The 26,958-nt window shown below is 48.3% G+C and overlaps 3 protein-coding genes across 24 annotated transcripts; 2 read left to right on the top strand and 1 right to left on the bottom strand.

Annotated features, from left to right (window-relative positions):
- Hdgf (heparin binding growth factor) lies at positions 1 to 8,581 on the top strand. The gene is made up of 6 exons (XM_027393072.2): positions 1 to 227; positions 5,583 to 5,659; positions 5,803 to 5,941; positions 6,530 to 6,715; positions 6,970 to 7,187; positions 7,383 to 8,581. The coding sequence occupies exons 1-6, from the start codon at positions 141 to 143 to the stop codon at positions 7,387 to 7,389; spliced, it is 714 nt and encodes a 237-aa protein (XP_027248873.1). The 5' UTR covers positions 1 to 140; the 3' UTR covers positions 7,390 to 8,581.
- Positions 8,582 to 12,438: 3,857 nt separating this feature from the next.
- Positions 12,439 to 17,360, top strand: Mrpl24 (mitochondrial ribosomal protein L24). Of its 4 annotated transcripts, none has more exons than XM_027393073.2 (6): positions 12,439 to 12,590; positions 15,735 to 15,970; positions 16,048 to 16,143; positions 16,335 to 16,438; positions 16,811 to 16,941; positions 17,130 to 17,360. In XM_027393073.2, the coding sequence occupies exons 2-6, from the start codon at positions 15,788 to 15,790 to the stop codon at positions 17,264 to 17,266; spliced, it is 651 nt and encodes a 216-aa protein (XP_027248874.1). In that variant the 5' UTR covers positions 12,439 to 12,590; positions 15,735 to 15,787; the 3' UTR covers positions 17,267 to 17,360. The 4 variants fall into 4 exon arrangements, with proteins under 4 accessions (XP_027248874.1, XP_027248875.1, XP_027248877.1 ...); XM_027393074.2 differs by having other exon boundaries at positions 12,523 to 12,635; XM_027393076.2 differs by lacking the exon at positions 12,439 to 12,590 and adding an exon at positions 12,642 to 12,724.
- A 177-nt stretch (positions 17,361 to 17,537) lies between these two features.
- Positions 17,538 to 26,932, bottom strand: Rrnad1 (ribosomal RNA adenine dimethylase domain containing 1). 19 transcript variants are annotated; one of them, XM_035451119.1, is made up of 10 exons: positions 26,586 to 26,932; positions 25,325 to 25,445; positions 23,043 to 23,155; positions 21,965 to 22,089; positions 21,603 to 21,795; positions 21,135 to 21,197; positions 20,778 to 20,921; positions 19,572 to 20,056; positions 18,188 to 18,372; positions 17,538 to 17,828 (listed from the first exon to the last, which is right to left on the bottom strand). In XM_035451119.1, the coding sequence occupies exons 3-10, from the start codon at positions 23,151 to 23,153 to the stop codon at positions 17,707 to 17,709; spliced, it is 1,428 nt and encodes a 475-aa protein (XP_035307010.1). In that variant the 5' UTR covers positions 23,154 to 23,155; positions 25,325 to 25,445; positions 26,586 to 26,932; the 3' UTR covers positions 17,538 to 17,706. The 19 variants fall into 19 exon arrangements, with proteins under 19 accessions (XP_035307010.1, XP_027248865.1, XP_027248867.1 ...); XM_027393064.2 differs by lacking the exon at positions 23,043 to 23,155 and having other exon boundaries at positions 21,603 to 21,815; XM_027393066.2 differs by lacking the exon at positions 23,043 to 23,155 and having other exon boundaries at positions 21,603 to 21,815; positions 25,365 to 25,445.
- Positions 26,933 to 26,958: the final 26 nt, after the last annotated feature.

The following is a 26,958-nucleotide window of genomic DNA, read 5'->3' as shown; positions in this document are numbered from 1 at the left end:
CGGAGCTCGCGCCGGGGGCCACCATCGAGGCGGGGGCCGCGCGAGGGCCGGAGCGCAGCGGCGCCACAACCGCCGCACGCGCAAACTTGGGCTCGCGCTTCCCGGCTCGGCGCGGAGCCCGGGGCGCCCGCGGCCCCGCCATGTCGCGATCCAACCGGCAGAAGGAGTACAAATGCGGGGACCTGGTGTTTGCGAAGATGAAGGGATACCCACACTGGCCGGCTCGGGTGAGCAGTGGGGGCCATCGCGGGCCCTGGTGCGGTTGCATAACGCTCGGGAGGGCATGGTCGCCGAGCGCAGGGCGGGTGGAGGGGCAGGGGCACCGGGCCTGCTCGCCCTGGTCAGAGCCTACCACCGCTTACATAACCGAGGCTGCGGGGCCCCCGCACCTGGCGGGCGGCGCCGCGTGCTCAGTCCGCCCGCAACCCTCCTACTGGCCGAGGCTTTGGGCGCACGGTCGGGGAGCAGCCCGGCGGCGTGTCGCTTCTTCTGCCTCGACTCCTAACCCCTTCGGGGAGCCCCGAATCTCCATTGATAATTGCTTCCAGTTCAGATTCCCCTGAATGCACAAACGGTAGCGAAGGGTCCCAGTCCACAGAGGGTTAAGTGAAGGTAGAGCTGGCGTCTAGCAAACTTTCTTGGAGCATTTTGTAGGAAGTCTGGAGTGATTGGGGGAGACTTAAGAAATGATCTGCCTGGCTGGGTAACTCTGCCAAAACCCATTAGCCCTCAGCTCTACCAGACCATCCCCCCCCCCGACCCCCCCCCATATGCCACCAGCTCAGACTTGGAACTGTAGGCATCAGGGGCCTGTGTGCTTGGGGAGTTCAGTATTGATCACCTTGGTGAGGTGGGGGATTGTGGGGAGACCGAGATGCCTCCTCATCCCTCCATTGAGCATCTGGAGGAGCCAAGAGGCCCGTGTCAGCCATGTGGTTGTTCAACTCGCCAACAGAAGGGCCTTCCCCATTCCAGCACCTGGCCAGGTGGGAGGGTGGGGCCGAAAGCCTCATGTGTTTATCACCTTTCCTCCAAGGAAAAGGTTAAGTAATGTGTGGGTGCTTCTGGCAACTTCTTAAAGTGAGTGTAGAGGGGCCCTTGGTACTGGGTGAGGGCATGACTCAGCCCCTTAGGGTGTGGGACTTGTGTAAAGTGAAATCCTAGGGCAAAAAGGCCTGACGGAGGGGGTCCGGAGCAGTATTGCCTTGAGGCTTTTGCTTTTCCAGTATGGCTGACTGTTCATCTGGCTCAGTACTGCTTTGAGCCTGGGAAGTTCCTCCATGCTCTTGGTTATTATTCAAGGGATCTGGTCAACTTGATCATTGAGAAAACCCAAGTGACCCCTCCCCTACTTTCCTCCTCCCAAGGAGTGTTTCCAGTCCCTCTCTCTGAAACTTTAAATGGGTCGAATGAGGCCTGGCCTCTGGCTTGGGAGTCAAGTGCAGGGAGAGAAGCCAGACACTTTCCAGAGCCTTAGAAGGGCCTTAAGGGCCCGACTGAAGCTAGGGAGTGTGTGTGTGTGTGTGTGTGTGTGTGTGTGTGTGTGTGTGTGTGTGTGTGTGTGTGAGAGAGAGAGAGAGAGAGAGAGAGAGAGAGAGAGAGGGTTTGTGATTTGAACACTCATGTACTTTACCCTGCACCTTCTGATCTATTGGCTTCTTGGCCCAGATGCCAGAGCACTGATGGGCAGGGTGAGAATTGAACCCAGGTCTCCACTGCTTCTTCTTGCTGGGATGAGACAAAGTTCAGTGGTAAGCTGTACCCGAGGAAGGAGAATAGTGTGAAATGTGGGTTTAGGGATCGTCTGGTATGTCTTATTCCCGGAGGCCTCATTGCCCTATGAGAAAGCCCTTCTGATTTCTGATGACCCCTTGGAGCAGGGATATCATCAATTTCTTTTCACTGTGAGCTTCCAGTTCAGCAGCGTAGGGCAGAGAGGCAGTTTCTTTCTCTATTGAGGCCTGGACCTTTGAGATACAGTTGTGAATAGGTCTCAAAGAGATGAGCACCCCAACACTTGGCCTGGCTTGGTTGTGGAGCTAAGGGGAGGGCTACTTTACACCCAAGGCTATCTATCACCTCTCAGGCATTCCCCTTGTTGTCTCCCCCACCCCCAATTCCTTAGAACCTGTGTAATCTCTTCCCGAATTGGGGGAGGAGGAAGCCTGAAGCCTGGCTGCTCCAGGGTGTAAACAGAGTCCTAAGCCATGATGCAGACCATCACTTGCACCTTGCTTTCCTCATTGCTGTTTTTGGGGAACATGGGTGACTGAAAGGACCCAGAGTTTGAGATTGAAGACAGGGGCCGCGTGGTAGCAGGACGAGACTGGAAGAATGTGTTGTGACCCATCTTACCTTCTGCCTAACTTCCTGGAGAATCTCCAGGCACTTAACAAGGAGCCACCTGAGCCCTGAGATCCCCCACCCCCACCCTGGGTGCCTTCCTCTCTCTCAATCCTGGGGAAGCTCCTGAGGTTCCCCCCTTCTTTTTTCCTTCTGACTTTCCTTTTTTCTGCTTTTTTTTTTTTTTTTTTTTTCTGGCCACACTTCGAGACAAATTGTCTGAGTGTCTTGCTGTCCTGGGCATTCTGGTTCCCCTAGGTTAAGTCAGCCAGGCCGTGGGTGTGGTGGTCAGCTAGTGTGTTCTTAGCTTTCCTAAATGCCCAGTGATCTTTGACCTGCTTGGGCTCTGAGTGCTGTGGGCATGGTGTTTAGTTCTCCCTGCTCCTCTGAAGGCTGCAAATGGCTTCAAAGGCCTCTGGCCTGGGCAGGATGGGATTTCTGGTGTTTAGGGCCAGTCTGATAGAGGCAGGCAAATGCAAAGGATTGGGCCAGAATGGTTAAGTTTCAGAATTGACTTCCAGTTGGCTTGAGGAAGTGTGGCAGGATCCCCTCACATCTGGTCCCAACCTGACTCACTGTCCTTTAACTCACTGAATTTAGTCAGTGTGGATATGAAGACATCACCTAGGAGAGTTTCAGGACAGACTTCTCTGAGACTTAATAACCTCACCATGGAAGACCCGCCCTTAACACCCAAGTTCCAGCAGAGAAAGTTCCTTTGTAGCTGGAGGGGTGGGAGTGCTGCCACAGAAGTGATTTCTCCTCTTTTGTGGGGGGAGGGGCTGAAATGCTGTTGAGCAGAAAGCACTCCCATCCCCCAACCTTGCCTGCTGCACCTACATAAAATGGTTAGGGTTGTTGGGGAATGAGCCTCTTAAGGAAGAGCCCCATCTGCTCTGGCTCCTCCACACCCAACCTTTATGTAGCTGGGAGTTGGCAAGACTGATGGAGTTGTTATGTCTCATTCCATCCAGTCTTCTTTCTGGGACTGGGCAGCTAGAGGCCTCCTGGGTCCCCTGCCACACGACTTAGATTCTGCCTGTTGTTTGCTCTCCATGGGAAGCTGAGTGTCCGGTTGTCTGTGTTCTAGGAGAGAGAGAGAGCCTTGAGCCTCCTAACCTTCCTCCACCTCTTTCTTTTGGAGTCTCCTCTCTTCCCTTTCATTACGCGTGTATCACCAGACTGAAAGCACAGTAATGCCCTGGCCTGGGTGTGGGCTCTCCTCCAGCAACACTTCAGCTTGGACACACACCCCCCCCTTTCCGGGCATAGGTGTCAGGCCTATGAGAGAGCCTTTGCTACCGTCATCCTTTGCCTGTCTCCTGGGATTTCTTGACTCTGGAGGCCCTCTTTTTTTTTTTTTCTAACACCCTTCCTCTGAGATGAGGGTGGGGGCTAGCTGATAAGTCGAGCCAGGTATCCTGTCCTGCTCCTCCCCTGTTCCCACCCCTCAGAGCATGCACCTCTCCCCCTCCCCCTTTGCTTTCCAGACTTAGCCTGGTTTCTCGTACAGCCCAAGAGCTGCGTGCCAGATTACGGGCCTGGGGGGTGGAGTTCGTGTTTAGTGTCCCCTCCTCCCCAATCCTGGATGGAAAGCCTTGGGGGAGGGGTGGTCACATTCCTGGTTGCTGAGTGGCCCCGGGGGGCGGGGTTGAGTTGTCATAGTGATGGGGATCACGGTTGTGGGGGAACTGCGTGCCTTTCCACCAGGTTCCCACACCCCAGCATCTCCTGATTGTTGGGCTGGGCTTAGTTTGAGTTGTGCCTTCCTAGGGGGAGGGGCTAGACCGAAGTCCTCAGAGGCCACGGGGCAAGGGGGGAGGGGCCCAGAAGCCTGAAGACTTCCAAATCTGGGGGAAGATACCCTTCCGAGTCATGCCCGCTCGGCTCATTCTAGTCATTTAGCCTCCCAGTCTCCCTAGTGCTCCCAGTTGCACCCTCTCTCTTAATCACGGCTTGGTCTGTCTCTAAGGTTTGGGTCTGCAGCCCCAGTCAACATGGCCACCTGGCCTCTGGGAGGAGGGCAGGCATCTGGGGCTGTTGCAAGGATTGCTGGGAGTTGTAGTCCCTGCTCCAACAGCTTGGGTTGGCCTGGGCTTCCAGGACTTGATTGAGTTTGGTTGACTACCTGTTCTCTTTTGCTTTTGAACTTGACCTTAGACGTCAGCACTTAATGCCTTTACTGCAGAATTCTTCCTGGGTCATAGGGCAAGGGATCTCCTCAAGAAATTAGGCCTCTATTGAAAAGATGTCTCAGTGGTTAAGAACACTGGCCTCTGTTCCATAGGACACGGGATTATATTCTCAGCATCTACATAGCAGCTCACAAAAACCTGTACTCCAGTCCCAGGGGATCTGACATCCTCTTCTGGCTTCCTCAGGCATTCATGAAGTACACAGAAATAACATTCAGGGAATGCTGTTATACACATAAAAATAAATGATTATTATTTTTTTTAAAGAAAATTAGAGCAGGATGCAGGATGGTGGTGGTACCGACCCAGCACTCTGGAGGCAGAGGCAGTCAGATCTTTGAGTTCAAGGCCAAGGATACACAATTAAACACTGTCTCAAAAAAAAAAAAAAAGGAAAGAGATTAGATCTGGCCCTTTTTATAACGTGCCATGTATTCTTGGGAAGGGCATGTCTTTTCTGGACTCGGTCTCCCCATTTGTAAAAAGATTTGATTTATTGTAATGACTTTCAAACTTTCAGACTTAATTTATCTGATTTTTCAAGGACAGCCTGGTCTGCCCAGTGAGTTCCAGGACAGTCAGGGTTACACTGAGAAACCCTGTGTGGGGTGGGGGGAGATTCGACTTTCTCATTGAGAAGCAGCATGAAAGAGTTGAGATGCTTTGACATTTGTAATTGGAGATGGGTATGTTGGCACATTCAGAGGCTGAGGCAGGAGGATCTTGAGACTGGACTGCATAGCAAGGCACTGTCTTAAAATATAAAGAAGTAACAGTATTGGTCTTGGGAGTGGCAGAGGTGATGGCACTTTGGCAGGATGGGACACTGGAGAAGATGTTCTCTGGTGAAGGGGAGGCAAGTAGTCCTGGGTTTGTTAGGCTTTCCTGTCTAATTTAATTTGGACAAGTGGTACTACTAAGAATGTTTTGCAAATTGGGTAATCTCTGGAGTCTTGTTCTGCCTGACTTTATACAAATGTCACCTTGCCCCAGAATGGTGGCCTTGGGACTCAAGCTCACATTTTCTTTCCTTTCTTGCCCCAGATTGATGAGATGCCTGAGGCTGCAGTGAAATCAACAGCCAATAAATACCAAGTCTTTTTTTTTGGGACCCATGAGACGTGAGTGAGGGGCTAGTGGGGTGCGGGTGGAACACTGGGAACACCATTGTGGGGAAAAGGGGGGTGACGATATCTGTCCATGTTTGGTGTTTGTCTTGGGGGCAGCTTGGGGCTTGAGAGCACAGTCTCCCATCTTTCACCAGGGCGTTCCTGGGCCCCAAAGACCTCTTCCCTTATGAGGAATCCAAGGAGAAGTTTGGCAAGCCCAACAAGAGGAAAGGGTTCAGCGAGGGGCTGTGGGAGATTGAGAACAACCCTACAGTCAAGGCCTCTGGCTACCAGGTGAGCAGTTAGTTGCCCCCTCAAAGCCCTGGAAAGCCAGGATATTGCAGGTTCCAGGAGCCTTGCCCATAGGCAACGCTTACTGAGCCTTCAGAATCTCAGAGTCTTTGGGGTGGTAGAGCTGGGACTTCTTGCAAGTGGGACCTAAGGGGTGTGGGGTGACTTACAGTCAGTGGCTTTGAGGGCAAGAATAGGATGGAGGCAGTAAGTGGGGTAAGCCTTTGTTGGGCCCATCATTAAGAGGACATAGCCTTCCAAGAGGAGGTTCTTGTGAGCCGGGCAGGACAAGGCGGGAGGGCGGGGGGGAGTGGGGGTGGGGAATGGGTCCCAGATCCCTTTGGGAGAAGTTGACCCGAGGTTTTGCCTCCTGCTCCAGCCCTCCCCCCTCCTGCACAGAGCCCTGCCTGCCCGGCCTGTGGGTTAACCCCAGGGCTAATCCAACAGAGGTGGGTCTCAAATCACTTGTGAGACTGGGCACCTGGGTGGGGGTGGGGGAGAGGTGGGCAAAAGAAGGAGTGAGTGTCTAAGGGGGTGGTTGGGGAGGGACTAGTCTCTGGTGCCACTCAGCCTCTGGTGTCTCTACCACAGTCCTCCCAGAAAAAGAGTTGTGTGGAAGAGCCCGAGTTGGAGCCTGAAGCCCCTGCGGGTGATGGTGATAAGAAAGGCAATGCAGAGGGTAGCAGTGATGAGGAAGGGAAACTGGTCATCGACGAGCCAGCCAAGGAGAAGAATGAGAAGGGGATGCTGAAGAGGAGAGCAGGGGACATGCTGGAGGTAACTGCCAGGGTGTGTCCGGCAGCATTTTCTGTGGCTGTCTCTTGGGGCGCTGGGTCTGAGATGTAAATACTGCCCCTAGTTCTGGGAATCCAAAAGAGAATGGAGCACAGGCCTTCTGGGGTAGCAGAGGGTAGCAGGACAGTGAGTGTCACCCTGGAAAGAGACCCCTGAGGAGGAATATAGGCACAAGGAGGCTACCTACTGACCTCCTGTCTCTAGCCTTAGTGGATGTCCTCTGATAATCTGCCTAGGACTCCCCTAAACGTCCCAAGGAGTCTGGAGACCATGAGGAAGAGGATAAGGAGATGGCTACCTTGGAGGGTGAGAAGCCCCTACCTGTAGAGATGGAGAAGAACAGCACCCCCTCTGAGCCAGACTCTGGCCAGGGACCTCCTCCAGAGGAAGAGGAGGAAGAGGAGGAGGCCACCAAGGAAGAGGCTGAAGCCCAGGGCGTCAGAGATCATGAGAGGTGAGTGAGTACCCTGACTGTGGGCTGGGAGGGCTCAGCCACTTCTGGAGAGGAGGAGGATGCAGACAAGGGTCTGCAGTAGTAGTCAGCCTTCCTGGAGGCTGGCTGGGCTCTCCCTGAAGACCTGCACTGACTGGGGTAAGGCCAGGCCAAGGCCACACCATTAACCCTTCTCCCTCCAACCCTCCCCTGCAGCCTGTAGCCACCAATGTTTCAAGAGGAGCCCCTGCCCCGTTCCTGCTGCTGTCTGGGTGCTACTGGGGAAACTGGCCATGGCCTGCAAACTGGGAATCCTTTTCCCACCCAACCCACTCTCCTCCTTCACTCACTTTCTCCTTTTTAAGCCCACCCTTGGAGATTGGCTTGGCCCTCACTTCCAGGTCCCTGTACCCTGTGACCTAAGTCAGGGCCATGTGCCCTGGTATGAAATGGGGCCATTATATCTCCTTAGACTTGTCTCCTAGGACTTTGTGTTGGGGTCTGGACTGCTGTTTCCACCTCTCAACACCTCTGGCCTTCTGCAGGCATTCTAGACCTTTGGGCCGGGTTGGGGCAGGAGTGCGGTGATGAAATATAAACTTGAGTGGGTTTCTGAGTGGCATCTCCTGAGCTCCTGTCTCCTGCTCCCACACTTATTTTCCCATTTGCCTAAGTTCAAGAAAAGGGGACACTATGTGGGAGAGAGGCTCCCATCCATAAATCCTTGGTGAACATTTTTTCCTGACCTCAGGGTTCAAGGAATTATAGTTTAACATCAAGACTTGGGAGTTTCCAAGTTCTTAGGGCCAAGGACCTGGAGAGAGTTGATAATCTGAAGGATTGACTCATCCATTTGTATTAAGTAAATGTCTCTCTTTAGATCTCAGGTCAGAGATGGGGTAATGTGGGAAGATCCTGCTGCCTTCTTTCCTCTTCCCACAATGCTCAAGGCCAGCTTCTAGTCAGATATATCACCCAGACATAAAGGAAAAAGACACATTTTTTAGGAAATGTTTTTAATAAAAGAAAATTACAAAAAAAAAAGAAAAAAAAACCCCAGCCTGTTAATCCCCAGTCCTTTGTGTGCCCCCCCCCCCCCACTGACCTGTTTCTGAGGTGCACTGGGAGGCTCCCTTCTGTTCGAGTTGATGACTCTTTGGAGCCTGGGCTTTGATGTCCTTCCAGAGTTGGTCCTCTGGCATTGTCACACATCCAGTTTGTAACCCACTGAATACAGGGAAAAGTGCTCTCTCCCAGCCTCTTCTGGGGTTTCTTATGCCCCCTTCCTTCTCTTTTACTCCTATCCCTCCCTTGGGCTCTGAAGAAAAATTGCTGACTGTAGCTTTGGAAGTGTAGCTCTGAGAACCATAGACAATTTGAGTTCTAGGAAAATAAAGCCGTTGATTACTATCCTGGATTCTGACTAATTCTTTTGAGTGCTTGGGTTAACTGAGGAGAGAGGGAAACAAGGTCTCTTCCTCAGATTAAGAGGGGGACCTCAGCATCCATTCCCACACCATCCATTCTATCACTGCAAGCATCTGGGAGGGTCTAAAACATTAATAAAAAATTTTAGGTATATTTTATGAGTGTTTTGTCCACATTTATATATATGCACCACATGCAAGCCTGGTACCTGACGAGGTTGGAAGAGGCCATTGGGTCCTCTGGAACTAGAGTAAAGGATGGTTGTGAATAACTGGGTTCTGGCAACAAAACCCAAGTCCTCTGTAAGAGCAGCAACTGCTTGTTGAGCCTTTTCTTCAGTAACTGGTCTAACATATTTTTGAGCCAGGTGTGGTAGCATAAATCTATTCTCAGTAGTGGGAAGTCAGGAAGATCAAGTTCAATACCAGCCTGGGTTGTACAAAAGACCATGTCTGAGGTCCCCCCTCCCCAGCCATGTACACACAAAAAAAACTTGCACAAGAAATTGGGTTTAAGGGGCTAAGGATATATACATAAAGACACACACCTCAGTTGCTAGGATGATTGCCTAGTGTGTAAAAATCAGAAGCCCTGAATTTGGTCCTTAATCACTCGGTATAAAACAGGTGTAATGGATAGGGACCTATAATCCTCAGCAGGAGATGGAGGCAGGATGATGAGCTGTGTGGGTGTACACCTAGACAGAGACAGGAGACTCATCTGGTTGTCACCTATCACCTACCACAACAATGTGGAAGCAGGAAACTGATTTCTAGATGTCCTCTGACCACCCTGGGTGTGTGGTATCACAGGTGCCTGTACTCATGCAGATGTAGATTATTTTTTCCAGAGCTGAGGACTAAAGAAACTAGGGCTTTTGCTGAGCTAAATCCCTAGTCCCAATAAATAAATCTTTCCCTAAGAGACAATTTGTAAGAAAACAAAACCCCACAAATCCACACTATATGGTAATTTGAGAGTTATTTAACAGTTAAAGAACACTTGTTCTTGCAGAGAACCTGGATTCAGTTGCCATCACCAACATTGGCCCAGAGCCATCCATAACTTCAGTTCCAAGGGATCCAACACCCTTTTCTGACCCCCCTGGGTATAAGGCAATTGTGCATATAATACATGGAGGCAAAATATGCATAAATTTAAAATTTTATTACATTTTACTTTGTGTGCCTTTGTGAAGGTCGGAGGACAATTTGCAGGAATCAGTTTCTCTTTCACCATTTGGGACCCAGGATTGAGCCCAGGTCATCAGGCAGGTAGGTGCCTTTACCCACCGAGCTGTCTGTTGAAGAAAGAAGGCAGATCAAGATGAAATTTTAAGGCCTATATATGTGGCAGCAGGAAGGTCTAGCCTCTTCTGGTAGACTGAACTAAAATTTCTTCTCATACCAAGATCCATAATCTTATTTACATGTCTTAGACACTTCCTCCCCATGATGCTAGTCCTTATTATGTATCATTTGCAATACACAGTAATGAGAGCGCCTCAGGTGTGCCTGAGGCTTCTTGTGACCAAAGTCATGGGATGGCTACAAAGCACCCCACCTCAGCAAAGAAATCATTGTTTTCCACAAGGATTCTTCAAGGTCAAAGTACTAAAAAGCAGCTGTTCATTCTAATATCTCCATACAGTGATTCTGCTAAATTCCTAAAACTAAACTATCTGACCAGATTGATAATCTTAATCATTTTAAGCTGGATGGTGGTGACCCATGCCTTTAATCCCAGCATAAGGCAGAGGCAGGCAATCTCTGAGTTCAAGGCCAGCCTGGTCTACAGAGTTCCAGGACAGCCAGAGCTGTTACACAGAAATCCTGTCTCAAAAAGCCAAAGAAAAAACTAAAAATTATTTTGAAGTCATCTGCAGATATGCAGCAAGCTCTAGACCAGCCTGGAGTATACATGAGACCAGATACATAGAGATGCTTGAGGATCTAGGTCCAATCGCCAGTATTTCAAAAAAGAAAAAGAAATGGAGTGTGAGGAGGTTCCACACATGGTCATAGAAAGTGCATGACTAGCCAGGCGTTGGTGGCGCACGCTTTTAATCCCAGCTCTAGAGGATCTGTAGGAATCTGAGCTCAAGACCAGCCAGGTCTACCCAGTGAGACCCTGTCTCAATAAACAAGACAAGGCTTCAGGGCAAGAATTAGGACTTAATTTCAAAATTCATTTGCAGGGCTGCAGATGGCTTGGCAGTTGCAGAGGATCCTGGTTTGGTCTCCAGTACTCAACAGGCAGCTCACAACTACCTGTACCTCCAGTTTCAGGGCACCCGATGGCTTTGCTTTCTGGTCTTCACAGGCACAACCAGCACACATTTGGTACACATAAAATTATGGAGGCATGCCATGTGGTGGTGGGGAACACCTGGTGGATCTCTGAATTCAAAATTAGCCTGGTCTATAGAGTGAGTTTAGGATAGCCAGAGCTACACAGAGAAACCCAGTTTCAGAAAAAAAGTTAAAGCACACACACATAAAAAATAATAAAAAGCGGGCGTTGGTGGCGCACGCCTTTAATCCCAGCACTAGGGAGGCAGAGGCAGGCGGATCTCTGTGAGTTCGAGGCCAGCCTGGTCTCCAGAGCGAGTACCAGGATAGGCTCCAAAACTACACAGAGAAACCCTGTCTCGAAAAACCAAAAAAATAAAATAAAAAGCCTTTAGAAGTAAGAGTAATCTGGGGGGCTAGGGATAAAGCTGTAAGAACACAACAAGGCTGGGCAGTGGTTTTGGCACAGCCTTTAATCCCAGCACTTGGGAGGCAGAGTTCCCTGATCCTCAGGCGGATCTCTGAGTTCAGGGCCAGCCTGGTCTACAAAGCTACACAGAAAAACGTGTCTCAAAAACAAATAAGTAATATGGAGCATGCAGTAAACCCTAGGGGTGGGTCCAGTCTGGAGGCACCACATAAACCAGGCTTGGTGCTGAACCCCAGCACCTGGGAAGTGAGGGCAGAAACTAGCAAGTTTGAAAAGTGAGCTTGGGCTACATGAGACACTATCTCATAAAACAACAGTTGAGAAGATGGACTCCAAGTCCATCTTGCTGGGAGGTTGGTTTAGGGATAGTTCGGGCGAGACCGAAAATCCCAGGCCTAGGATGATCAAACAGTAGTGGGTGCTTTCTTAGAGGTGGAGGTTTGAGGTAGGGCAAACATCTGGTGTTGATGGCTTCAAAAATCCTTTCGTAGTTATACACAACCTAAGAACAAAGGTCATTTCTTCAGGGTCTTCTAGTCACTGATTATTCCACTAACAAAGCTCCTGACATTACAGACTGGACAGCTTACAGGGAAGAGCCCATCCAAAGCGCTCTCAGTCAGCACCAGACTCCCAGTAATGAAAGAAAACATACTTGATCTGATCAGGGCGGACAGGTGAGTGAGTGGTCCTGAACGAGTTGATCAGGACATCTGGTCTCAGTGCTCGTCTTTGCTAGGGATGCCTGCCAGTCCACTGATGGTGGGAGGGCAGGTGGGAGGAGGTGGGTACGATGGAAACCTCCCAGCATGCTCCAATTTATATAGAATGATTAGCTCCTCTAGTATTAGGTGGGGCAGTTTTTTAATCTGACCTGGTACCTCAAACAGAGAAGAGCCAGGGCATAATGGCTGTAATCTCTTCTAGAAATGGATCCCTATGCTTTGAATAGGAAACTATAACCACTTAGAAAATGGAGCCATGGTCTCTGTCAACTACAACTCCCAGTGGCCTCCACGCAGAGCATTTAAAGCAAAGTACCCTATGAATCTTTCGCCTTCAGTTCCCGACATGCCTCCCACGCTCGGGATTTCCTACTTTTGGCCAAATTTCCTGTTTCAGGTCATTTTGTAGCGACGGACTACAGTTCCCAGCAAGCTGAGAGGCACGCTTCGCTATTGGGCGTCGCTCTGCAATTAGACTACAACTCCCAGAAATCCGGTGGGCGGAGACTACCGGAGTAGAGCACTCACGTGCAAAGAAAGGTTGGGAAAGGTAAGACCGCTCCACGCTGATGGTCGTCGGAAGGCGGATGCACAAGTAACTTCCTTTTCCTAGTCGTAACCTGGGGCGTAGTCCTCCTCCTTGGGTTTCTCTTTACTAGGAGGTTGGAGCTATTCTCGGTCTGGGTGAGTCTGACAGGGGAAGTGCTTGAGGCCGAGACCTGAGGGCTTGTACTGAGAAGAAAGCCCCACCGCGGAAGTGGCACTACTGTATTCCAGTTGCGTAGGGAACCCCAGGGAAAGATGGAGGGGGGCGTGTCCGGGCCTGCTTTCTTCTTCCAGAGCCTCAGGCCTACAGAGACTGAACCAGCTTTAAGAATTTTCTGAAATACACCCACACACCTACCCAATGACGAGATTAGGAGCAATTTCATCGCTGCTCTTAGGCTTCTGTGAGATACTTAGCATGGTACCAGGCTAGCAGCAGCTGTTTAGAAAGCTTACTACATGCTAGGCTAGCATTCTGCATTGAGCCTTTTTACTTTGTTGTTTTGATTCAATAGGTCTCACCTTGTAGGTTACTGTGTAGGGCAGAGTGGCCTTGAACTCATAGTAATTGTTATGCTTCTGACTCCCGAGGCATGAGTCATCACAGCATTTTATTTTGTTTCGTTGAGATAGGGTCTCACTATGAAGTCTTGGCTAGCCCAAAACTCACTATGTAGACCAGGTTGGCCTTGAACTCACTGAAATCTGCCATCCAGGTGCTAGGATAAAAGGTATGTCCTACTGCACTCACTCATCATTGATATTTTTAGGTTTTTTTTTTTTTTCTTTTTTCTTTTTTCCCCAAGACACGGTTTCTCCGTGGCTTTGGAGGCTGTCCCGGAACTAGCTTTTGTAGACCAGGCTGGTCTCGAACTCACGGAGATCTGCCTGCCTCTGCCTCCCAAGTTCTTGGATTAAAGGCATGCGCCACCACCGCTCGGGTGTTTTTTTTTTTTTTTTTTTAATGTGTAGGAGTGATTGTGGGCACTATGTATGTACACCATGTATGTTCCCAGTACCCATAAGGTCAAAATAGGGTATGGAATTGGCATTATCGATGTTCTCTGCAAGACCAAAAAGTGCTCTTAATTGCAGAGCCTTTCTTCCCTCTCCCTCATTTAAAGAAATATTTAAAAGTTGGAGGCTGGAGAAGTGGCTCAGCAGTTAAGAGCACAGGCTGCTCTTCCAGAGGTCATGAGTTCAATTCCCAGCAACCATATAGTGGCTCATAACCATCTATAGTGGGATCTGATGCCCTCTTCTGGAATAAAGGTGCACATATAAATAGAGCAATCATATATAAAATCAATCTTTAAAAAAATATTTAAAAGTCAAGATTTTCCTGTGTAGCCCAGCCTAGCCTCAAACTTACGATCTTTTTGTTCTTTCTTACAAAGTGTTGGCATTATAGGAGTGCACTACCACATATGGCTTGTTTTGCCATTTTTTAAAAATTGGATTTATTCATCTTTTAAATTTTTGCTTTGCCTACATGTTGTATATGCATTACTTCCATGCCTAATGCCTATAGAGGCCAGAAGAGGGCATTGGGTCCTCTGGAATGGGAGTTACAGATGGTTGTGAAACACCATGTGGGTGCTGGGAATTAAGTACATGCAGGTCCTCTGGAAAAGGAAAAAGTGCTCTTAAATGCTGAGCCTCCTGTTTTTACTTTTTGAGACAGGGTCTCACAAAGTTGTTCAAGCAGTTACTGAGCTTGCGGTCCTTCTACCTCTGTCTCCAAGGAGCTGTCAGGCCTGGCTTACAGCACTCACTTTTTACCAATTATCTCAGGAATCTGTCCACAACCTTAGAGTGTAGCCTTGGGGTCCTTAAGTCTTATAGAAAAAGCTGTCCTTAGGGAGGATCGGGTCTTTCCTGTGTGAGGGTACAAGTTGGATAGGTATTAATGGGTTAACCACCAGAGAAGACTGCTTGGACACAGATTCAAGCCAACAGAAAGTCTTTATTAGCTGGCTCGTGACTACACTGAGTGTGTGGGATCCTAATGTAGCCCCAGGCATTTCACAAGGTGAATTTTTAAGCACAAAACCATATCCTGGTTGACATACTTCAGTTAACAAGAACAGTTATCCAGAAGCAGAACTATGAATCCAAAAAGCAAGGTTAGTACATTTAGAGACTCCCAGAACTATGGACTTTGATGGATTAGGTCTTTGTTTTCATTTTGGTTGGTGGTGTTGTCTATGTGCTGAGTTTTATGGCCTGAATGACGTTTCTCCATCATGGAGTCACTTGTCTAAGGTCTGGGGCCTGATACTTGGAGACACTGTAAACTGTTTTCCTCATTCCCTGCTGTTCATGTACTCACTTAATAACCATCTTAAGTATCTTAAGTATGTTAAGCTCTCCTGAGATAGCAATTCAAGGATCTAGATAGTGTGGCCCTTGACCTCAGGAATTCAACCCCCCACCCCCCCAACAGGGTTTCTCTGTGTTGTCCTGGCTGTCCTGGAACTTGCTCTGTAGACTAGGCTGGCTTCAAACAGAGATCCTCATGCCTCTGCCTTCTGAGTGCTGGGATTAAAGGAATGTGCCACCACTGCCTAGCAGCTTTAGTGAATTTTTTACTTTGAAGTCAGATATATGGGTTTTGAATATTAATGCCCCTACCCCCACACTTATAGTAGCTTTGTTATAATACATAACCTCATTGTTTTCTCATTTGCAAATATAACTTGTGAGAAGATGAAATGATATGAAGTCCACTGCACAAGAGAGTTGTTACTTTGATAATATTCCTTGGGTTGTGTGTGGTGATACACACCTTTAGTCCTGGCACTAGGGGAAAGAGACAGAAGCAGATGGATCTGAGCGTTCAAGGCCAGCCTGGTTGGTGTACATAGTGAGTTCTAGGAAGCATAGCAAGACCATCTCAAAAAAACAAACAAGGGGCTGGAAAGATGACTCAGTGGTTAAGAGCACTGACTGCTCTTCCAAAGGACCTGGGTTCAATTCCCAGTGCCCACATAGCAGCTCACAACTGTCTGTAACTCCAGTTCCAGGGGATCCAACACCCTCAGACAGATATACATGCAGGCAAAACACCAATGCACATAATACAAAAATTTTTTTAAAAAGTGCCTTCCTTACTCCAAATCTTCATTCTGTTTCTCTTGACTCATAGTTGACAAAGAAAGTTTCTGAGTCTTTCACTGGTGAGATTTCTCACATCTAACCATGCGACTTTCGGCCCTGTTGGCCTTGGCATCCAAAGCTACGCTCCCTCCCCACTACCGCTATGGGATGAGCCGTCCAGGCTCCCTATCAGACAAGAGGAAGAATCCTCCATGGAGCAGGCGGCGCCCAGTGGTGGTAGAGCCCATCTCTGATGAAGACTGGCACCTATTCTGTGGAGACATGGTGAGAACCTCAAGACAGAGAGACAGAAAGCCTAGTGGACAACAATCTCCTGCCCTTGTCCTCTCATCTTCCTTCAGGTGGAGATCTTAGAAGGCAAGGATGCTGGAAAGCAAGGCAAAGTGGTCCAAGTTATTCGGCAGCGGAACTGGGTTGTCTTGGAGGGGTTGAACACGGTGAGTGGAAGGATGATAGAGAATTGAGAAGTCCTCTCCATCTGTCCCTCTTTCCTTAAGAGCAGCATGGGGAGACAGGAAACTGGGTAAGGGGCAGGTTGTACCACTGGGCTTGGGCTGAATACACTAAGCAGTAGTAGGTAAATCCCCTTAACACATATTGCTTTCTAATACTGCCTTCTCTTGGACAGCATTTCCGCTATATTGGCAGAACCAAGGATCACCGAGGGACCATGATCCCTAGTGAAGCCCCATTACTTCATCATCAGGTCAAGCTAGTGGACCCTGTGGACAGGCAAGCACAGAGGCCTCTGGTGAAGGGGCTTCTAAATCGAGGCCACACAGGTGTTGGGCAGACTCATTTATCACATGAGCATGGTGTGTTGGATATGTTAGAACTCAGGGTTTGTTTCCTTTTCTGCGGGGGGGGGGGGGGTTTCTCTGTGTAGTCCTGGCTGTCCTGGAACTAAGAGATCCGCCCGCTTCTACCTCCTGAGTGCTGGGATTAAAAGTGTGTGCCTAACTGTCAGAGTGGGGTCTGTTTCTTGCACACAATTCTGTCAGTAACCCTGGCATAAACAAAGGTGGTAATCCAGGTGTTCTCAGCCACTGCCTTCAATGTACAGGGCTCTAACTCTAAGGTAGACTAATTTTTTCTACTTACTAGGAAACCCACTGAGGTCCAGTGGAGATTTACTGAGTCAGGAGAGCGGGTTCGCGTCTCTACAAGATCTGGGAGAATTATCCCCAAACCTGAATTTCCTAGAGCAGATGGCATTGTCCCTGAAATATGGACTGGTAAGCTGGGGATGGGCAGGAAGAAGACAGGGATGTGAGGTGTAAGGAAAAGGAAAGTTAGTGGGGTTAGGAATGCAGCTTGGTGGTAGGGCACTTGCCTAGCAGTGTGCAAGGTCATGGATTCCATCCCTAACACTGCAAGAAATTAACAGCCAGCAAACATCATTTCCTTTTTTCTGACTCAACAGATGGCCCCAAGGACACATCAGTGGAAGATGCTCTAAAAAAAACTTATGTGCCCCGGCTAAAGACATTAGAAGAAGATGTGATGGAGGCAATGGGGATCCAGGAGCCTCGAAAACACAAGAAGGTTTATTGGTATTGAGCCTGAGAGTGCTGGTTCTGCCTGCTCAGTCTTTACCTTGAGGGTGGAGGCTGCTCTTCCCCCAACACCAATAAAGAGCCCTGAGTGCAGCTACTGTCCCGCCCCTCTTCCTTCCCTCCAAATGCTTGTATTTTGGGGATACCAGGCACAGTGCAGCTTTTTTGTCTTGTCAGGACAGACTGGGTGATTGGTAGCCTTTCCAGGGCAGGTCCTGCAATGTTTGGAGATAAAAACAAGGAAGAGGCCCCTTGCCCTCTTACAGAAACAGGAGTTAAATCTTAAAAGTTTTAATAAATAAAAGTTACACAGTAAATTACATATGAAGGGAGAGAAAGGGTATAAATCCGAAGTTTGCAGAGAGCCAGAATTCAGGCAGGAAGCAGGCACTCTAAATGGTAAGATGTACTAGCCATGTTGGCATCTTGGTTTCAGACCGTCAGCTAGATGTCTTCATTCTCAAGAATAGAGAAAGCCTGACCCAGGGGTGTCTTGGTGGCCACCAGAACCAGATTTCTGGGAGAGAGTTCAGGGCTGAAGATGGGCAAGAGCTCAGCATAGAAGCCTAGGAGAAAGTGAGGGTTAATTAGAACACTAGCTTGAGAGTGTTCTTGTGCTTTCTCAATGCCTGAGACACTTGCTTAAAAACCACCTCACTAGTGCTAGACAGCGTTCAGTGCCTAGCAACACTTGATGCTCTTCCAATATACTCTGGTTCCTGATACCCACATCAGATGGCTCACAACTGTTTGCAACTCTAGTACCAAGGGATTCAATACCCAAAAAGCATGAGGTATGTGTGCACACATAAATTTAAAAACCAAAACCAGTCTGGGGGAAGGTGCTGCTAGGAATCTACATTTGTTAACAAATGCCCCACTCATCAGGTGGTGTCCAGGCCCTGCAAACTGGCCAAGGACTCACCTTGCTCCTCGAGATAGAGCAGCCGGTCTAGCAGAATCAGTGTCTCCACCAGTGGGGCCAGCATGAGGGCCAAGCTGAAGAAGGCCACCACTCGATTCTCTTGGGCCTGCTGGGCCCGAAGGGCAGCAAGATCCAGTGGCAGCTGAGGGTCTAGACCTACTCGCTGTAACCCTTGTTGCACATACCTGTGGGAGCAGCCACAATACAATTAGTTCTAGAAACTTCCACCTCCCTCTTAAACTTTTGTCTCAGCTTATTCCTACATTGATTTGCATTTTATTTCTACTTTTGATTTTTCCAGACGGGGTTTCTCTGTGTAGTCCTAGCTGTCCTGGAACTTGCTCTGCAGACTTGGCTAGCCTTGAATTTAAGAGATCCACCTGCCTCTGCTTCCCAAGTGTTGGAATTAAAGGCATTAAACACTACGCCTGCCTGTTTTGTGTTTTGGGGACAAAGTCTCACTATGTAGTATAGACTGTCCTCAAAAATAAAATGGAAGCTGTCCTTGACTCCAGAACCACAGTGCTGTAGTCACAGCCATGTGCCACTACCCACTTTAATAATGTTTCTCAGGCTATGAGCTATCTGTTTAATAGCAAACAGCCCCAAAATTTATTTTCATCCAATCCTACACAATTTAGGCATATTTTTAGTAATTAGAAACTATTGGACTGATGTAGTAGTTAGCTTAGTGATAGAAGTACTTACTTACCTAGCATGTTCAAAACTCTGGAATTTGATTTCTAGAGGTTAAAAAGGAAGTTGGGCAACAGGCAGTGGTGATACACACCTTTAATCCCAGCATTCAGGAGGCAGAAGCAGGCAGATCTCTTGAGTTTGAGGCCAGCCTGGTCTACAGATCTAGTTTTCAGGACAGCCAAGACTGTTAAAGGTGAAACCCTGTCTCAAAAAACAGGAGAGGCGAGAGAGAAAAATTGGGACATCCTTGCCATCTTCCCAGTGCTAGGGTTAATAGGTATATGTCATTACCCTAGATTTAGAAAGTGCTAGGAATTGAACCTAGACTCATGCATGCTAGACAAGTATTCTCTTTTGGTTTTTTTCGAGACAGGGTTTCTCTGTATTGTTTTGGAAGTTGTCCTGGAACTCGCTCTGTAGACCAGGCTGGCCTCAAACTCACAGAGATCCGCTTGCCTCTGCCTTCCAAGTGCTGGGATTAAAGGTGTGCACCACCAACAGCCACTGGTAGACAAGTATTCTACCAACTGAGTTAATACCCCTAGTCTTAAGAGGACAACTTCTTTCAGAGAAATTTGGAGCACTGTCCCTGGTTAGAAGAGTCCATGCCACTCCTCTGGGCTCAAACATTTTCTTTGGCTGTGTTAACAAGTAGGCATAGGTGGGGAGCCTCCCCAGACCTCACTCTTCAATCTTGAGTTCATGGACCCTGGGGATTCCTTGCACACCAGGCCTCCGAAGCTCAGGGCAGACATGTCTGATGACTGTCTCCAGTGCTGCACGGAAGCAATGTGTTTGCAAGCCAGGGCCTGCATTCTGTAGCCTCTCTGCATAGTCTTCTAGGGCATGGCAGGCCCCCTCCCGGAGCCTGTAGGGTAGTTCATGGCCAGGCAGTCCAGCTACCCACTGACTCAGGGGGTAGCTGCCAGGGTCACTGAGTTTCATGTAGCAGCAGCCCACAGAGGCTAAGGCCACCACTTCAGAACAGCAGCAGAAGTGTCTCAGCAAGGCAACACTCAGATCCCCACAAGCATGGAGGCCCGTGAGTAGCAGGCGGGCACTACCCTGGCCCGATGTCTCCAGAGGAAGCAGAAGCTCCTCACACAGGGCTGTGGGGCTGACCCACTGAACCACATGATGGGGGGAATGGCGGGGACCTCTTTGCACCACCTGTGGGGAGAGAAAAAACAAAGACAGATGTAAAGTTGGGTAGTTATCCTCAGGCCACAGGAATGGGCCTGTCCTCTTAGTTATATGGGAGAGAAGCTGGGCACTAGAGAGCTAGACTCTGAACCAGGAGTTGAGACCACCATTTCAGACTGTAGACCTTTTTATTTATCCTTTCTTCTGGGTATGGCAGAGGGTGACACAAAGTCTTTGCAGCCCTTTCTGACCTGGAGCTCAATATGTTGAACAAGCCAACAAATCTGCAGGGATCCTGTCCATGCCTCTCTAGTGCTGGAATTATAGGCATGTACCACCATACCTAGCTCAGTTTCCCTTTTCTTTTGGTGGTGCTGAGGATAGAACATAGGGCCTGATGAATGCTTAAACAAGTATCTTACCACTAAGCTGTATCTTAGCTCTTCCATTTCCCATTGGCAATGAGACAGTGATACAGCTCAGGGGCAATGGGTTCCATCCCTAGCACAGCAAATACTAATACCCACCTGGCCACACAGTTTACTATGAGAACATACTAGTGTGGAAATCACTTACATAAACTAGAAAGTGCCTTTGAGATGTGCGGTGCTCTGGGAAGAAGGGGCAGAATAACAGAAATAAATAGGGACCATCTCGAACTGAGAAACTAGGAAGTAGAAAAATGAGTTTTAATATACAGTTCCAGCCAAGCACATGGCTCCTGTAGGGCAGGCTGCAAGGAGCTTACCTTTGGGTGCCTTTTCTCCATTTTGTTCAGAGCCTGCAGGAGCTCCTGGTCTAGGCGCTGGGCTCTGCTAACTAGCCTTTGATTTCCTTCAAGGCTCTTCACCATCAGCCCCAGCCCGAGAGACATGAAACGGGAGAGATGGCCCTAGAGTCATGAGGGAGGACAGCATTGTTCAGTGCCCTATTGACTGTCACCTTATCAGTGAGTGTAGACAACTGCGCCCCAGGACCCAAAGGCTTACTTTCCCCCCACCACTTCTCAGCACCTGCTTCTTAGGGCATTAGGTCTGCTAATCTGCCTTGGCTGGTAACCTATCCTCCTAACTCAAATAGACATCATGTTGAGAGTCTGGCTTACCTGGCCTGAGCCCACATCCACAACCTGGGTGCAGCCAGTGAGATCACTCAGCTTCTTCACCAACTGAAAGAGGGAACAAAAGTCTCTTCTTGGCATTGGCTCCTGACTCCTGAAGCCATAGGAATGGTAAAGGAGCCAAGGTGACAGAGACATGAGATGTCAAACCAGAATTGAGGATGATGATGTTTAGTTTGTTTGCCCCTTTAGTCAATGATCAAGAGCAAGAGCCCCGTAAGCTATGAAACAAAAAACTGACTGCAGTGAACAAGAGTAAAACAGTCATCCCCACATAGCTGCCAATCAACTCAGAAAACAGGAGAGCTCCCAGCACCAACAAGATAGGATCCTTGCATGCCTGCTAAGGAAGGGGACTTCTGAAGATGTTGGTTCCTGCATGTGCAGTAAAGGCCACCCACCTTCACAACCCACAGGCTCTCAGAGAGTCTAGCCTCTTAACAGTCTCCTCACCTCTCCCAGCCTCCGGATCTCATGCTGCTTTTTGGGCTTGACATGTTTTCGAAAAGGTGCCATGAGTCGGGAGCTTTGGCTGGGGTTCTCCAGGAACTCTGATGGGGTCTGAAAGCCAGGTGTCCGGGTAAAGGCGAGAGCACAGGCTGTGGACTTCAGGGCCAGCAGGGTAAGTGGCCACACGGACCTGTACCTGAGATAGTCCAGCCCAGGCTGCCGGTGAATAGCCCACAATCACATCCTGAGTGTACAAGCTTATGACGTAGCAGGCCAAGATGATCTAATGAGACTGTCTACACAAGGTTCAATACATGGCTCAGTACTCTCATTCCCCAGCACAGGGCTCCTCTGCTTGCACATACCTGATCTCCTCCCCTTCCCTGGGCATTCCCAGCAGCAGGGTGGCCAGCTGTGGTGGGGTTAGTCCATCTAGCGCTTCTTGCCATGAGCTGGGGAGTGTGCCCCACAGGCTGTCGGTGAAAAATTCCTGCAGGAGAAGAAGCCAAACAGTCAGAAGGACTCTACTACTATTCCATTTTCTCAGCCCCATTTCAACTCTCCACCTCACCACCTGCCCTTTTCTGGCACTAGTGCCCCAAACAACCAGATGCCACCAGCAGTTCTCTCCTGTTCATCTATATCAGCTCAAGTCTGCCCCCAGCCTCCACTAGTGTCTGGGTGGTATAGAGACTGCATTCTGAACATACTTCTCATTTTATTAATGTCCCATTTATTTGTGTCTGCTTTCTCCATGCAATTTCTTTTTTTTTTTGTTTATTGGTTTCTTTGCTTTTTTTTTCTTTTCTTTTTCTCTTCTTTTCTTTTTCTTTTTCTTTCTTTCTTTTTTTTTTTTTTTTGAGACAGGATTTCTCTGTGTAGCCATGGGTGTTCTGGAACTTGTTCTATAGACTAGGTTGGACTAGGTTGGCCTATCCCTCTGTCTCCCTGGGATTAAAGGTATGTGCCATCATACCTGGTGTCTTTGCTTTTTTTTTTTTTTTTTTTTGAGATAGGGTCTCTCTATGTAGCCCTGGCTGTCCTGAAACTGAACTGTGTAGAAGGCTGGCATAGAATCCATAGAGATCTGCCTCTGCCCCAAGGCATACCAAACCATAATGCCTGGTTTGATCAATTTTTAAAATATCTGTATCCCTAGCATGATCAGTGACTGACACACAGCATTAACAAGTAACCATTAAGTACTTGCTATTTTATGATACAGACAGGTGTGCATTTTAACTCATTCATTTGTTCTTTTTAAATTCTGAGGCTTGGGGGGGGGGTAGGTGTGGTGGTGAATACCAAAGGAGCCCAGCACTCAGTAACAAAGGCAGGAATATCTCTGTGAGTTTAAGGCTATCCTGTTCTACATAGTGATACCCCTTCTGAGAATAATCAACTAAAAAACAATTTAAAAGCCTTAGTTGTTAGGGGAGTTACCTGCCAGTGAATCAGACTCTGGTCTCCATAAGTCTGATGGCAAGACCACCTATCCTGTCTTCTGGGAAACAGCCTCCAGAAAATGGTCTGCAGCCTGGCATAGTGGCACATGCCTTTCTCAGCATTCAGGAGGCAAAGGAGGATCTCTGTGAGTTCAAGGTCAGCCTGGTCTATACAGTGTTCCAGGGCACCCAGAATTATATGTAGAGATTCCCATCTAATAAAAAATTCTGACAGCTGTGCGTTGGTGGCGCACACCTTTAATCCCAGCATTAGGGAGGCAGAGGCAGGCGGATCTCTGTGAGTTCGAGACCAGCCTGGTCTACAAGAGCTAGTTCCAGGACAGCCTCCAAAGCCACAGGGAAACTCTGTCTCGAAAAACCAAAACAAAAAAACAACAACAACAACAACAAAAATCCGAGACTTTATTTATTTACCAAAATCTATTCTAAACTTGGAGAGACAAGAATCTTGTACATTCAGCAAGAGATGTTTAACTCAATGTCAAGAGCCCTTGATGCACCCTGCACACCTTTAATCCCAGCATTCTGGAAGCAGAGGCAGGGAGATCTCTGTGAGCTCAAGGCCAGCTAGGACTATACACAAAAAAACCCTGTTTTGAAAAACAAAAACAAACAAAACAACAAAAAAAGAGTGCTTGATGACCATGCACTCCATCTTGGGTTCCATCTCCAGCACTGCAAAGTAATGCAAATAATGATTTCAGTTAACATGAATACTACATTTGATAAAACACCCATGAAACTATTAAATAGACAGCTTGATGGACAAGTACTTTAAACTCCATGGAGAAAAAAAAGTTTGAACTGACACTTCAGTTCAAAGTTATCATGTAAAGAAAATACAAGCAAAAGTAAATACACATATATTTTCACTATTCTGAAAACACTTAAGCAAGCAATTCATTTACTTTTTTACTTTAGAGGATTTTTTTTTTTAATTGAGACTAGTCTTACTATGTAGCCCCTCATAGCTTGGAACTTAAAGAGACTTCCTGCCTCTGCAATCCAAGCTCTGCAATTAAAGTGGTGTACCACCACAAACCCTTCAATTAAAAAAAAAATGGCAGTAATTAGGGATTTAACTCAGGGCTTCATACAATCTAGGCAAAAATTTAAAAAAATACATTTATTATCATGTGTATGTCATCTGTGGATGGGCATGCCCATGGAAAAAAAGAGAGGTATCAAAATCCCTGGAAGTGGAGTTAAAGATGGCTGGGAGCCACCAGTTATATGGGTGCTGGGTACAGAACTGGTCCTCTGAAAAAGCAGTACATGCTTTTTTTGTTTGTTTTTCAAGACAGGGTTTCTCTGTATAACAGTCCTGGCTGTCCTGGAACTCATATTGTGGACCAGGCTAGCCTTGAAATCAGAGATCTACTAGCCTCCGCCTCCCAAATGCTGGGCTAAAGGCGTGTGTCACCACTGACTAACACAGTACATGCTTTTAACCACAGTGCCATCTCTCTGGCCCTAGATTAGTATTTACTCAAGAGCAGCATCCTCAACCTGTGGGTTTCAAGCCCTTTGGGAGTCACATATCAGATTTCCGGCACATCAGATATTTATACTACGATTATATTACGATTACAGTTGCAAATTTACAGTTATGAAGTAGCAATGAAATCATCTTATGGTTGGGGCCACCACAACTTGAGGAACTGTATTAAAGTATCACAGCATTAGGAAGGTTGAGAATCACTGCTGTAAAGTCACAGCTCCCCATCAACAAGCTTTTCTGTGTGTTTGGGGAGGGGGGGAATGAGAGGAATCTCAACTGGCTGAAAAAAAATCAAGGCAATTCACCTGCCTCTGTCTTCTGAGGGGTAGGATTACAGGCAGGGACCATTATGCATGGCTGGCCTGCTTTTATGCATACATCATTCCTCCTCATGTATCCCTGCAGGTCAGAAGAGGGCACCAGATCTCATTAAGGATGGTTGTGAGCCACCATGTAGGTGCTGGGAATTGAACTCAGGACCTCTGGAAGAGCAACCAGTGCTCTTAACCTCTGAGCCATCTCTCCAGCCCCCCCTTTTTTTTTTAAGTAAAATAGTCCAGTCCAGGGTGGTCTGGAACTTTTGTTTGTTTGTTTTTCAAGACAGGGTTTCTCTGTGCAGCTTTGTAGACCAGGCTGGCCTGGAACTCGTAGAGATCCACCTGCCTCTGTCCTCCAAGTGCTGGGATTAGAGGTGTGTACCACCACCGCCTGGCTGGAACTTGTTTTGTAGCCCAGGTGAAGATGGACTCCTGATTCACCTGAATCTAGTTCTCAGGGGCTAGGATTACAAGTGTGCACCTCATCTGGACAAGTACTTCCTCTTCATCAATACAGTTTTCATTGCCTTTTAGTGGAGGGCCATTCCAGACAGCTCAATGACTGCAAGGTAGTCAAAGTGGGAAGAGAAAAAAAAAAATTGATGGAGACAGAGAGGCAGCAGACACTGTATCATGTAGATAATGGCAAGGGGTCAGCATCCCATCAAAGCACCTAAGAAGCAAGAAGGTGTGGAGAAATAGTCCAGGAATTAAGAGAACTTGCTGCTCTTGCTGAGGAAAAAAAGACTCCAGACCCAATATCCTGGCCTCCTCATTGGGCACCCACATATATGTGCACATAAATAAAATATTTAAGAAGCAAGGTTGTGCCATGCAGTGTTGGCACACACATTTAATCCCAGCACTCCGGAGGCAGAGGCAGATGGATCTCTTGAGTTTGAGGCCAGCCTGGTCTACAGAGTGAGTTCCAGGTCAGCAAGATCTATCTTGAAAAACCAACCCCCCTCCCCAAGAAAAGAACAAAGTTTTACAATGAGAAGTTATATTGTTGGCTGGGTGTGGTGCCTCATTCTTGTAATCTCAATATTTAGGAGGCTGAAGCTGGAGGATCACCAAGGGTTCAGACTAGTCCGAAACAGAGTAAAACCCTGTCTCCGAAATAACGGGGGCGGGGGAGGGGGGTAAAGGGGAAAGACTTTCCAATGCATTGGGAAGGTAGAGGCAAGATTGTGGGTTAATAAATGCATGGTGGCTTGAGAAATTCTGAAGATGGTGACATGGAAATGTTATCTCATTCCCCTCCCCGACATCCCCCAGTTAGGGGTCGATTTTATAGTTAAGAAAACCGGGGTAGGAATGAAAGGGGGAAGAAAAAGTTCAATGTCAACAGTAGAGGCAACATTCTAGTTCAGTTCTGTCCGATAGCAAAGCTCAACTGCTCGACACACCACGAAACCAGAAATGTATTCAAAGCCTGAACATATATGCTCGGGAACATCTCGTATGTTTCTAGGAAAGGTCAACGCAATTGCAGCACAGCCCAAATGCTGGTTTTGGAGGTTACAAAACAAATGAAGTATTAGAGAGATAAGGCTGGGGGAGGAATTATTCTAGTCATCAGCTTTCCTGTACAGGCTGAAGCTCCGAAGAGATAAAAGCTGTCTGCAGATTCCCTCTGTAGTAGCTTCCTAACCACCCCCACCCCCACCAGAAGCGCCCGCCCTCAGCCCAGGGGCCTCACGATGATGTAGGCGTCCAGGATGGAACGGTAGAGCGCCAGGACGCGGGTGAGGTTCACAGCCAGCTGTCTCCTCTCCTCATGCGAGAGGCCACGGGCTGAGACGCCAGGCATCTTGGGGCCCGACAGACTGTGCAAGGAGGGAGGAGGTGAGGAGCTGACGAGATCCAAGGTCGATACCACCAGGGCGTGAGACCCGAGCCGGGCTCAACTCTGCAGGCCCAATGCGGAGCAAGAACTCGGAAACCGCCCGAAAACACCTCTTCCCGCAATTGCGTCCAGGCTGAAAAGACAAGGCGCACTAGTCAAATGTCACACCTTCCACCGAGGAAGGCCATTCGCGCTGGAGGCGCGAGGGGGGTCGCGGTGACGTCAC

Source organism: Cricetulus griseus (genome assembly GCF_003668045.3).
Source record: "Cricetulus griseus strain 17A/GY chromosome 1 unlocalized genomic scaffold, alternate assembly CriGri-PICRH-1.0 chr1_0, whole genome shotgun sequence".
Taxonomy (NCBI): domain Eukaryota; kingdom Metazoa; phylum Chordata; class Mammalia; order Rodentia; family Cricetidae; genus Cricetulus; species Cricetulus griseus.
The sequence above is the reverse complement of the archived record's forward strand: the minus strand, read 5'-3'. Positions and strand labels throughout refer to the sequence as shown.